This window comes from Agelaius tricolor, unplaced genomic scaffold (genome assembly GCF_023055355.1).
Source record: "Agelaius tricolor isolate 1412-34295 unplaced genomic scaffold, bAgeTri1.0.p SCAF_4, whole genome shotgun sequence".
In the NCBI taxonomy this organism is placed as follows: Eukaryota; Metazoa; Chordata; class Aves; order Passeriformes; family Icteridae; genus Agelaius; species Agelaius tricolor.
Window position 1 is genome coordinate 49,280,361 of NW_027269264.1, and position 12,435 is coordinate 49,292,795.

Here is a 12,435-nt window from a genome sequence, read left to right on the forward strand (position 1 = left end):
TGTAGGATGCTAGCTGTGGGTAGGGGTGGCACTGCTTGGTGGCACTGCTGAGGACTTTGCATGAATCACCAGGGGACAGAATTTTTCAGAGGCTGGTCGGGGAGTGTTCTTGTAGGTGTCACCAGTCCCTGGGAGGTGCAAGGGGGTGTCATTGCATGACTCTGTCTACAGGTGTCTTGTCACTGGGGCTGCTCCTGAGACCTGCTTTCTGAAGAGGGAACAGTGTGTTGTACCCTTGGTTACCAAGACCCTCATTCCCAGCTGAGCCACTTCAGGTTTTGGGCAGCCCCATGTTCCCACCAGACACCCCAGTCCTTGTGCCGCCCTGCTGGCCACTCCTCCAGAGGCCACTGATGGCTGCCCAAGGACAGGAGCCTGTTCCATCTGCTGGGACCCTCATGGGGCAGGGCAAGGGACGATGGCACCCCCAGGGGTTACTGCCCTAACATGGTTCTCCATTTCGTGTACTCTCCAGAGCTCTTCAGATTGCACCGCGGTCGGGAGGAGGCTGAAGAGTGGGCTGCGTCTCAAATCGTGAGTGTCCTGGCAGCCCTGTGGGATGGACATGGAGGCTCAGGGTGCCTGCCCACCTCAGTGCCCTGCTGTCCCATGGGAGGTTCACCTTGGGTTGAGTCCTCTGCCCTGCCCTGGCCCATGTACCTCCCTCCATAAGACTGCAGATTGGGGTGGGGGGTGGTGTTTCTTCTTCCCCTGGGATGTAGGAAAGTGGGTTCAACCTCTAGCAAAGGTATAGGGGACCTGGAGAGGGATCTACATCCCAGGGACATGAACAACCCGGGGCTGTGTGCTCTTCACTCCAACACCAGTCTTCTCTACTCATTCCAAGGCGACATCTCCGGACCAGCCTCCGGAGGGGCACTCGGTCCCCCACAGTGCCCTGGGCCACCACCACTGTCAGCCATGCTCTGCTGGGCAACTTTGAGGTAATGGTGCCTTTCTGCTGGGGGGAGGTGGGTCCCGGGGACTCCACACAGGGCTAGCAATGAGTGTGAGAGGCTGCACCTGATGTAGGGCTGGGCTGATTGTCCCCAAAAGGCCTGGCGTGCAGTCGCCACCACACAGACCCACCAGCAGCATGGCTCAGCCAGCAGATCCTTGGGTGGAACCTGCTGAGAGAGGTGCTGTCAGGCTGAGCCAAGGCACTTTCACTGCTTCTCCCTGTTAGATGGTTGGTGTTATTCCAGCAGTTCAGGGTGGGTCTGTCTCAAAATGAGGTCTCTGGGCACACAAGGGCAAGCAGGCAGCTGGGTGCAGTGAAGATGGGAATGACTTCACCTGGAGCATTGAGGCAGGGGGTAGGGCTGGTGTTTGAGATTCCCTAACGCTTCCCTCCCTCTCAGGAGTCCATCCTGAAGGGGCGCTTTGCACCATCGGGGAGGATCGAGGGTTTCACGGCAGAGATCGGTGCCAGTGGCTCCTACTGTCCCCAGCATGTCACCCTGCCTGTCGACGTCACCTACTTTGACATCTCTGAACACAGCGTGCCCTCGCCTTTCCTGGTACATGGATGTGGGGAGCTGGGGGGCTGTACCCTGACAGCCTGGGGCAGCCCCTCGCTGTAGAGGGTGGCTCAAGTAACCACCTGTTAATGGAGATGGCTGCCTGTGCCAGGAGCAGTCTTTAACCCAAAAAAGGGAAAGAAGAGGGAACATACAGGCTCTGCTGCTTCATGGTTGCCATTGTCATCACCTCTTTTGTCACCACCTCTCAGTTTCTTCTGGTTTGGAGAGGGGCTGAGCTGGGGGTCTTCTTGTTGACTTGTACCAAGTGTTCCCAGCAAGGGAGTCTCAGGCCCATGCTGGTTTCCTGCTTTCCCTTGGCTTTCTCCCTCTCTCACATGCTGTTTATTTTGCCCCAGGGAGTGATTGACTTGGAGGCCTTGGGAAAGAAGGGTTACAGTGTCCCCAAAGCTGGAACCATCCAAGTGGTGAGTCATTCCCTGGCCTGCACTCGGGATGGGGCTGGTTGGGCTCTGGTTGCCCTGCTGGGGGTGGGGGGGAAATGCTCCATGATGTTGTAGGCAGGGCAGCAGCTGGAAGGGGTGTCTCCTGCAGAGAGGTTACATGGCCACCAAGACAGCATAGCAGAGGGGAGCATAGGGTACCTAGGGTGCTGTCAAGGAGACAAGATGATGGGAGAATCAGGAAAGGAAGAGGTGGGTGAGGGTTTTGGCAGAAAAGTGCATATGTGCAGTGGGAATGGGATGTGATGGAAGAGGAGCACAGGTGGGAAGGTGAGTGGAAAGAGCTATGGCATTCAGGCTAAGCCCTATAGGATTTTTATGGGGCTTTCTGGATTCTTAGTTTCTGCTTTAGTTTCTGGATTCAGCAGTTTCTGCTCCCAGATGCCGCATCTCTGCCCTCCATCCTTCTCAGTCTCACCCCCTACCCCTCTGCCCCCAGACCTTATTTAACCCCAACAAGACTGTGGTGAAGATGTTCTTGGTGACATACGACTTCCAGGACATGCCGGCCAACCACATGACCTTCCTACGCCATCGCATCTTCCTGGTGCCCGTGGGGGAGGAAGAGGGGTCCACAGTGGCCCCCAGTGACCCACTGGGCACCAGCCCACCCCGCAGGGTCCTCTGCTACCTGATGCATCTAAGGTAAAGCGTGCCAGGGGGATGGGCACCTGCCCCAAGGTCATCCCTGGGCTCCTCTCTTGTCTTGTCCCAAGCCTGCAAGACAGGAGGAGGGACTGGGGAGGAGCAGGGACCAGCTGCTCCTTTGGGGAGGTTGGAGCTGCCACCCTGCCCAAGGGCAGCTGTCTCTGTCTCTCTGAAGGCAACCAGGTCTCTGTCCCTCTGAAGGCAACTGGAGGGTGGCCACATTGGCCAGGGGCCAAAGTAGTCAAGGGGGTTGTGCCCTCACTGAGGATGCCCTGCCCTTATCGGGGGAGCCTAAGGTCCCTTGTCCTGCTTGTCTCCACACAGGTTTCACAGCTCCAAGTCAGGGAAGATCTACCTTCACGACGACATTCGGCTGCTTTTCTCCCGCAAGTCGATCGAGGTGGATTCGGGGATCCCCTACGAACTGAAATCCTTCACAGAGATGCCACGGAACCCCTGCTACTCACCCCGGGCCTGACCTCCTTCACTCCCCGCCCCCAGGGCCACTGGGGAGCCTCCAGCCCAGCACTTTGGGGAGAGAAAAGGGCCAGCAAGCACTGCTTTGAGATAACACCCACCCTCCTGACCAGCACAGACACCACGCTCTGCAGCAGGGCTGGGATCACCCAGGGCACTTCACCAAGAGGGGCAGGGGATGAGGAGCAGCCCTGGCACTCCAGGGACATGCCCAAGCCTTCTGCTGGCACTGCTCCCAGCTTGGAGACTTGGCTGTTGGCTGAGGTGGGTGGGTGTGGAGTGAAGAGATGGACTGGAGCTGTGAGTGAGACCACCCACACTGGTCTCAGGTCTGGGAGCAGAAAGTGTGGAAGAGTTTGTATTTATTAGTATTTATTGTTGCTGGGAGCACAGAGGAGGCTCGTGCAGAGGATCAGAGGTGCTGTGCTTGTTCTTCTCCTCAGCCCTGCCTGCACCAGGCTGCCTGTGTTCAGGCAGGGCTGTGGGGACTGTGAGGGTGACTAGGGACAGCGAAGCCTCAGCCGATGGAAGGGAGAGTGACCCAGTGCTTACACAGGGTGCAGCTCCCAGATCAGAGGTGTCTTAAAAGCCCACTGACAGGCTGAGCCTCGCTGGCACCAGCTTTGCAGGGCCAGCCCAACTCCAAGCAGCCTGTGCTTATCTTCTGAGTCTTTTAGGGTAAGCCAGACCCCAAGAGACCTATGGCTGTCAAGGGAGTGGCCACTGCCAGGTTCCTGAAGGTAAGAGACACAGCTGCCACGTGGATGGGGACCTGGAGGTCTTTGCAGGAATATGGGGATAGCCCTCTGGGCAAGAGCCTCCAGAGCACGTGAGCTGTGAATCTGAGAAGATTGCCAAAAAAAAAAAAAAAAAAAAAGGAACTTTGCACTGTCTGTGGGTGGGGTGAATCCCATGTAGGAGGCAGCTTTGGGCAGAGTCTGCCAGCAGGGTGATCAGGAGCTGGAGGATGGTCAGGAGCCCCAGCTTAGAAAAATGGGGATACGGGGAAGCAACAGAGGAAATTGGACTCTGGGACTTGGGCTGGTTCTTCAGGAGCAGGACTGGGAGAATCCAGACTGGGGCAGTCAGAGGGACAGGGCCAAGGGTAAAACAAGCTTGCACATTCCCTGTCTGTATCACCTCTCTGCCCTTTGAGGGTCTCGGCAAGGCTCCCCTGCCAGCCCAGGCTGCGGGGATTCCTCTGTCAGAGAACGAGATGGGGACAGGCACATCAGCTCCCACCGCTAGGGCTGAGACCCCAGCGCGGGGCGCTCAGTGTGGGGATGGGCCAGGACTGGGGCTGTGGGGGCCAGATCCTGCCCTGCCCTGCCCGGGGGCGGCCGACCGGCTCCGGCCCGGCTGCACTGGGGTTAGGAAGCCTGAACCTGCCCGTATACTCACAGTGGGGGCCTGAACCCCCCTCACACCGGGGCCCTGGATCCCACAAGCCGTGGATCTGAACCCCGCTCACACCGGAGCCCTGGATCCCCCAAGCCGTGGATCTAAACCCCCCCTCCCACCGGGGCCCGCTCCCCATTGCCCTGGCCAGCGGCTCTCGGGGACCGCCATGACACCGGAGTCCCCCTCGCCCCCAGGTCACCGGGGCTAGCCCTCTCGCCGTGGCCCTGCGAGCTCGCGAAGGCCGTGCCGGTACTTTTCGTGTTCGTTTCTAATTTAATAAACATCCGTTTGGAGCTCCAGAACGCGACCGGGGCTGCCGCGCCCTGAGGGGGGCGGTGCAGAATCGCGGGCAGCCGGGCGGGCGGAACCGGGGGCCGCGGTCGGAGGAGCCGGGGGGACCGATCCGGGCGGCGCAGCCGGAAGCGGCTCGGCGCAGGGGCCTTCCGGGAGTGCGGGAGCGGCGGGGCCGAGCGGGGCGGGCGGAGGGGGCGATGCTGTCGCGGGCGGGGATCCGGGCCCGGCCCGGCCTCGGGCTGCTGCAGGTGCGGGGAACGAGGGCGGGTGGAGAGGGAACGGGGAGAACTTCTCGTTCGGGGGGTGCCCACGTGGGGAAGGTCCGGGTAGCGGGTGCTGGAGGGGCCGGGAGAAGGCATCTGGACTGGGGGCACCGGGAGGAGGGGAATGGTGTTGGGGGTCTGGGAAGTGTTGGGGGGAACTGGGCGGGGATGGGGTAAAGCGGTGAGGGGGGACACAGAGGACGGACGGGCACGGGGGGTCGGAGGTGGGGTTTAGTGGCGGGTCCGAGAAGGAGGTGAGGGGGAGTTGAGAAGGGGTTGGGGGTACGGGGTCACAGGGGGCTGTGGGCAAATGAGTATCGAGGGATTGAGGAGATAGCAGCGGTCTGTGGTGTTGGGGCTCCGGGAAGGTGCTGGGATGGTGGTGAGGAGCTGGGTAGGAATAGGGCTGTGTGGGTGAAAAAAAAAAATAAACGGGTACGGGGAGCTGAGAGAGAGTCGGGGGGAGCTCGGTGTCGGTGTTTGGGGTGAAGGGCTGGCGGTGTGGGGGTTCGGTGGGGGAGAACTGGGCAGGGACGGGGGGAGGGGTGCGGTGCGGTGGGCAATGGACACTGCGTTTGGGATTGAGCAGGGGCAGCGGGGGGACTGGGAAGAGTCGGGCAGGGTTAGAGGTGAAGGGCGGGGAGATGATGTAGAGAACGGACAGGTACAGAGAAGCAGAAGACGGTGGTCAGTGGGGGAGTGCTTGGGGCTGGGAAGAGCTGGGGTGTGGGCAGGGGGATGCACAGGGATAGAGAGTAAGGAGGGAGAGGGGTGTGGTGCAGAGGACAAATGAGTGAGGGGGTAACTCAGGAGAGGGGGTTCAGTGGGGTGGTGGTGTTGAGGGTTTGAGGGACACTGTGCATGGTGAGGAGCTGGGCAGAGAAGGAGGTGTGAGGAGGGAGGGGTGCAGAGGACAAGTCGGGGTACGAGGGGGATTGAGAGAGAGGGATCTTTGGGGGGGTGTTGGGAGTCTGCAGAAGTGCTGGGATGGTGGTGGTGAACTGGGCAGGGATTGGAGTACAGGGAGGGCGTTGCAAAGGAGGCTGTGGATGAATGAGTATGGGGAGGACCGGTGGGGGGTGGCTGAACATGGGGAGTGGTGAGGTGGGGCTGGGCTGTAGGAGAAGTGTATGTGTGGGGCTGTGGAGGTGTGAGCTGGGTTGGGATGGGGGGAGGTTGAGGGAAGCTGTGTGAGTGAGGATCCGTGGGGAGGAGGGTGAGGGAATGCTCGGACAAAGCAGCTCTTTGTGGGAAGCCCTGGAGGCAGCCAGAACTTGGGAGGGACAGGTTGTTGGGAAGGGGTGGCCTGGGACTGAGGTGGGGGAGTGGGCCTGAATGGGTTATAGGGGCTGAGTGGAGCAGGAGAGACCCACATGCACATACCTTCATTGGCATTATGGTTGGAGGGAGGCTTTATTCCTCACTCCAAGGTGGATGAGAGAGAAGTGGAGACGTGCAGAAAGCTCTGGCATGGGAGTGAGCCCCCCTGCACCAGTGGAGAAGACTGTCCCTGGCACCCATCATCCCTGTGGGAACACCCTTACAGCATGGGCTTCTTGGGGCATTGTTTCCTGCCCTGGTGTCCTGGTCATGAGCCCAGAGGGGGTATCAGGTGTGGAGCTGGGCTCTGAGGTGCCAGCAGCCGGTCTCAGCCCTGCTCCATGTCCTTCCCCCAGCACTCCCAGCAGCTGAAGCGTGCGGCACGGCTGGCCCCAGCTCCGTGCCGCTGGAACTCCGGGCTGCCCATGAACATCGGGGTGCTCTTTGTGCCGCAGCAGGAGGCCTGGGTAGTGGAGAGGATGGGCAAGTTCCACCGAATCCTCGAGCCTGTAAGGAGCAGCTTTTCTCCCCTTCTGGATTCAGCAGGTTCCTAAAGCTGTAGCGAGGCGCGTCCTTTGCACGAGGATCCAAGAGGGGTGGTGGGCTCAGTTTCCCAGGCTGAAATCCTTTTGGCTGCCTGTGGACTAATTTTCCGTGGTGGGATGTTAAAAGCACTAAGTAACTGAAATTCCTTGTGTGTAAAACGTGTTTGCAGTGTATGGCATGGGCTTTGTTTGCATGACTCTCTCTCCTCTATCAGCCATCTAATCCCACCCTTTTCCCAGGGCTTGAACTTCCTCATCCCTCTCCTGGATCGGATTCGTTACGTCCAGAGTCTCAAAGAAATCGTCATTAATGTCCCAGAGCAGTCAGCTGTCACACTGGGTGAGGAACAGCTTCTGTGTCCTGCCCCTTTCCTTCTGCTGCATCTGGCGTGAGCAAGGGACATCGAGAGGATGAGTGGAATTTTCCCAAGCTCCTGCACTCAGCCCTGTCCCTTGGCACCCAGGCTTGGCCACAAAATCACAAGATCGCTGAATTATTTGGGTTAGAAAGGACCTTAAAGTTTGTCTCATTCCAGCCCCCATACCACGGACAGGGGACATGTTCCACTCGGCTGGGCTGCTCAGAGCCCTGTCCAGCCTGGCCTTGAATACTTCCATGGATGGGGCATCCACACCTCTCTGGGCAACTTACTTCAGTGCATCACCACCCTCACAGTAAAGAACTTCTTCCTAACATCCAATTTAAGCTTCTCCTCCATCAGCTTAAGGCCATTTCCCCTTGTCCCATTCCTCCATATCCATGTGAAAAGGCCCTCTCCAGCTCTCTTTAGGTACTGGAAGGCTGTTGCTGTGACTGGGGCACCCCAGGAGGTTCCATCTGCTCTCTCTGGGCTGCAGCTGCCCCTTCTCCCTGAGTTGAATGCACCTCGCCAGAAATAAATTTTTCAGGTGTTTTTCTGTATTGAACCACAAAAGAAAATTCTGTTTCTGTTAAAAACATTTTAGAACAGATTAATGGATGTGATGTTAATGGACAGCTCTGTTATATTTCCAGTTTTAAGTGGTTTATTTTGGTTTTTTCCTCCTTAAGTCTTTATTTACAAGAGTTACAGTGTGAAATGCTTCTGTTGGGAAAATCAAGACCTGTTGTGTATTAAAACATCACAGTGTTGTCCAGGGAACGTAAGGTCCTTTTTACAAAGCTTTTAGATAAGAAGATCTATTTCAGCCAATCCTCTTCTGTGCCATGCAGCTATGTCAGGGTGTGCTGTGGAAGGGGGGGTTTCTTTGTCTTGTTTGTGCTGCTTCAGTGAACAGGTTCTGTTGCTCTCTCCTGACAGATAACGTCACCCTGCAGATCGATGGTGTGCTCTACTTGCGGGTTATGGATCCCTACAAGGTACCATCCCTGCCCCTTGGGCACCTTTCTTCTGGCTCTGCCCACTCCCTGCTTCCAAAGTGTGTGCTCCAGCCTCTGTGTCCTGCCTGGCAGGTGGGCTGGGCACTGACTTCTCCCAAGGCTCCAGACTCCATGTTTTCAGCTGGGGTGTCTGGCAGATTTCTCGCTTTAGCTCTGTTTGTCTCTCCTGTCTTGTTCAGGGTCCCTCTTGGCATCCCTATCCACTCTGTTTTGTGCTTCTGCTCTTCAGGCCAGCTATGGGGTGGAAGATCCTGAGTACGCAGTGACCCAGCTGGCCCAGACTACTATGAGATCTGAACTTGGAAAGCTTTCCCTTGACAGAGTATTCCGGGTGAGCTGGGGAGACAGTGTCTCCCAAAATCCCAGGACAGCCTGCATGGCCGGGCTGATGTGCTTAACAGCAAGATACCTTTTTCTAAGAGAGCTTGTGGCTTCTGTTTCAGTTGACCTATTGGTGAATCCTTGGAGATGGGTCTTCTTTCAGTTGTTTTTTTAACAGGAGCTATTTTTTGCCCTGCCCTGGGTTATTTGGAGGGGATGATGGGTGGTATGTGTCCAGACCCAGCTGGTCCAGCTGCCTTTCTTGAGTCAGTGACTCTTTACTCAGCCCCAGTGATGAATATCCCTGACCTGTGTCATGGGGTACTGTAATCCTTGAACTGCATTTGCTGGGAAGAAACTGGAGTTGGTGGCATTCTCTTGTATCCAGATGTACACCAGATGTATCCCAGCAGCTTCAGTGTGGGGCATTGCTCTCCCTAGGAATGGTGACCTCTTCAACAGCTGCAGGAAGCACCTAACCCTTCCTGAAACCTGTAGAGATGTTTTTTTTCTGGCAGAGCTTGGTCTCTGAGGGAGGTGTCTGTTTCCCTCCTGACACCTCTCTCACGCTAAGCCACTCTTCTCTGGTCTCTGCCATTTCTTTTGTGCCATCCAGGAACGGGAGTCCCTCAATGCCAGCATCGTGGATGCCATCAACCAGGCTTCAGACTGCTGGGGCATCCGGTGTCTGCGCTACGAGATCAAGGACATCCACGTGCCCCCACGTGTGAAGGAATCCATGCAGATGCAGGTGAGGCTCTCTGGGAGGGAGCTCTGGAACAAGAGGGAGGCCTCCTCTTCCATGTTGCATTACAGAATCACAGAATCAGTAATGTTGGAAATGACTTCAGATCATCAAGTCCAACCTGTGACCAAACACTACCTTGTCAACCAGACCATGGCACCAAGTGCCATGTCTTTGCTTAAAGATCTCCACAAACAGTGTCACTGCCACTTCTCTGGTAGCCCATTCCAATGTCTAATCACCCTTTCTGTAAAGAAATTCTTCCTAATTTCCAACCTAAACCTCTGCTCATGTTGCTTGAGACTGAGTCCTCTCATCCTGTTGCTGACTACCTGGGAGAAGAGGCCAACCCCTGTGTGACTGTAACCTCCTTCCAGGTAGTTGTAGAGAATGATAAGGTCCTCTCTCAGTACCTTGTCTCCTCTTGTCCAGACTAAAGATCCCCAGCTCTCTCAAGGAGTCCTCATCAGACTTGTGCTCCAAATCTTCCCCAGCTCCATTGCTCTTCTCTGGATGCTCCAGCACCTCAATGTCCCTTTTGAGGTGCCCAGAACTGGACATAGACTCAAAGCGTGGCCTCACCATTGCTGAGCACAAGGGCATAATCACATCCCTGCTCCTGATGGCCACACTATTGCTGATACCGGCTATGGTTTATTGTTATCTGTCCAGAGCTGGCAGCACCCAGCCCTTACATCAGGAGGGCACTTTGGCTGCAGACATACAGCTACTGAATAAATAACTCCTGTCATAATTTTTGTAGTGCTGGCCACTACCTGCAACATACAAGCCCTGCCAGGTCCCTTTAAAATCCCTACTGGGCTCTCTGGGGAAGCAAATCTCCGAGCTGAAGTTCTCCCCTTGAGAAAAGCTGGACACCAAATATTTGGGATGGAAGAGGAGGAGGGGGAAGCAACTGTCCACTTAGGTGGGAATGGGGCTGGGAAGGGCTGTGTGGCATGAGAGCAGAACCAGCCCTCGCCAAGACCACACAGTGTTCTGTAGCTGTATTTTCATGCTTTGCTAAGCCTTGCTTCCCCCAGCAGAACAGAGGAGCATGTCCTTGCCCCATAGATGGGATTTCCCCAGCACAGCCATGGCAGGCTGGTGTCTGACCTGTATTCCCAGGTGGAGGCAGAACGACGGAAGCGAGCAACAGTGCTGGAGTCAGAGGGGACAAGGGAGTCAGCTATCAACGTGGCTGAAGGCCAGAAGCAGGCCCAGATCTTGGCATCAGAAGCTGAGAAGGCCGAACAAATCAACAAAGCTGCTGGTATTGCCTGGGGCTAAAGTGTGGGGTTCTGTAGCCCTCTGGACTGAGGGGTGGTGCTGCGGGGAGAGAATGTGTTACTGTGAGCCAGGCTTCCTCAGCCACTGTGATCCTTTCCTGCTAGGGCCTCAGGCTGAGCTCCATTTGATGTTGCTGCCCTGCCCCAGCCTCCTGGCAGCAGGAGGCTTGTGATAGTGTTGCTGTTGAGGAAGAGACAACCACACACGCATTTAAATTGTCTTGATTCACTCCCTGAAATGGTCGAGATTCGGTCCTTGCAAGTGCTTTCTCGTGACTCTGATGTGCACCCTGCTGTGCTTCGTTGCAGGAGAAGCCAATGCCATGCTGGTCAAGGCCAGAGCCAAGGCAGAGGCAATTCAGCTCCTAGCAGCTGCTCTGGCACAGCAGGTGAGTGATGGCTACCTGGAGCAGCCGCTGCTTTGGTGCTGGCACTGGGGGAGGTCAAACTGCAAGCAGAGTGGCACCTGGCTTTCTCCTGGACACTCCCTGGCACCTTTGGCAGCAGCAGGGAGTGAGGGGCTTTGCTGGACTGGGGTGGGGTGGGCTGGGGACAAAGGCAGGGATGAGCTGTTGGTGGCATGTGACTTGTCCCTGTGTCCCCAGCATGGCAATGCTGCTGCCTCCCTGTCTGTGGCGGAGCAGTACGTGAACGCTTTCTCCAAGATTGCCAAAGACTCCAACACTGTTCTGCTGCCCGCCAACACCGGCGATGTCACCAACATGGTCGCACAGGTCAGTGCAGTTCACGTGTTCTGGGCTGCATCCAGAGCCCCGTGGGCAGCAGGGCAGGGAGGGGATTCTGCCCCCTACTCTGCTCTGCTGAGACCCACCTGGAGCACTGCATCCAGCCCTGGGCTCCCAGCACAGGAGGGACAGGGACCTGCTGGAGAGAGCCCAGAGGAGGCCACCAAGGTGATCAGAGGGATGGAGCAGCTCTGCTGTGAGGAAAGGCTGAGGGAATTTGGATTGTTCAGCCTGGCTGAGAGAAGGCTCCAGAGAGACATTTTATTACTTTCCAGTACCTAGAAGGGGCTCTCAAGGAAGGTGGAGAGATGCTTTACAAGGGCATCGGATGAGGAGGAATGGCTTTGAACTGAATTAGTAGGTTGAGATTAGATTTTAGAAAGAAATTCTTCCCTATGAGGGTGGTGAGGGCCCTGGCAAGGTTGCCCAGAGAAACTGTGGATGCCCTGTCCTTGGTAGTGTTCAGGTCAGGTGGAATGGGGCTCTCAGCAACCTGCTCCAGTGTGGGGTGTGGAGGGGTGTGAAAAAGGATCTTTAAGGCCCCTTCCAGCCCAAGCTGTTCTTGCTCTCACCCAAGTGAGTCTTGCTCCAGGGAGGTGAAGAGGGCACCACGCTGGGCCCTGGCCCCCTCTTTTCCTTCCCTCTCTATGACTGTGTCATTCCCTCCAGGCCCTGGGGATCTACACCACACTGACCAAGCCACAAGCTGTGAAGACTCAAGATGAGATGCCTCCAGCCCGCGAGGACTCCCACTCTTCTGCCACGGAGGTGCTGAAGGCAGAACAGGGCAGCTCCAGCTAACAGGGCTGGAAGGATCTCATACCCTCTCCTGAGGCCTGCCAGCAGTCCTGTTCTGCTGCAGGCAGTCGCTCTTGTTCCCTTAGTCCCTATTTTGTATTGGATTTAAATCATGTAATAAATGGTAACAGTGCTGCTGCAGCACGTTCCCTTGTGCTTGGGTGCCTGACCCCAGCATTCAATGCCAAAGGGGGATCATCCCTCCTCAACAGGCTCCTGCTGG

The 12,435-nt window shown here is 56.7% G+C and overlaps 2 protein-coding genes across 7 annotated transcripts in view; both read left to right on the forward strand.

Annotated features, from left to right (window-relative positions):
* Nucleotides 1-4,812, forward strand: part of ATOSB (atos homolog B) — a 38,887-nt gene extending 34,075 nt beyond the window's left edge. For all 5 annotated transcript variants that reach the window (XM_071425668.1, XM_071425670.1, XM_071425672.1 and 2 more), the window contains 6 exons: nucleotides 476-534; nucleotides 848-944; nucleotides 1,362-1,520; nucleotides 1,880-1,948; nucleotides 2,424-2,629; nucleotides 2,957-4,812. In XM_071425668.1, coding sequence (XP_071281769.1) covers nucleotides 476-534; nucleotides 848-944; nucleotides 1,362-1,520; nucleotides 1,880-1,948; nucleotides 2,424-2,629; nucleotides 2,957-3,110 — 744 coding nt within the window. In that variant the 3' untranslated portion in view covers nucleotides 3,111-4,812. The remainder of the gene's footprint in view (nucleotides 1-475; nucleotides 535-847; nucleotides 945-1,361; nucleotides 1,521-1,879; nucleotides 1,949-2,423; nucleotides 2,630-2,956) is intronic.
* A 105-nt stretch (nucleotides 4,813-4,917) lies between these two features.
* On the forward strand, nucleotides 4,918-12,353 carry STOML2 (stomatin like 2). Of its 2 annotated transcripts, XM_071425674.1 has the most exons (10): nucleotides 4,919-5,052; nucleotides 6,744-6,896; nucleotides 7,173-7,272; nucleotides 8,234-8,292; nucleotides 8,543-8,644; nucleotides 9,251-9,385; nucleotides 10,508-10,652; nucleotides 10,978-11,057; nucleotides 11,274-11,402; nucleotides 12,084-12,353. In XM_071425674.1, exons 1-10 carry the CDS (start codon nucleotides 5,002-5,004, stop codon nucleotides 12,213-12,215), a joined length of 1,086 nt encoding a protein of 361 aa, XP_071281775.1. In that variant the 5' UTR covers nucleotides 4,919-5,001; the 3' UTR covers nucleotides 12,216-12,353. The 2 variants fall into 2 exon arrangements, with proteins under 2 accessions (XP_071281776.1, XP_071281775.1); XM_071425675.1 differs by lacking the exon at nucleotides 8,543-8,644 and having other exon boundaries at nucleotides 4,918-5,052.
* The last annotated feature ends 82 nt before the right edge of the window (nucleotides 12,354-12,435 follow it).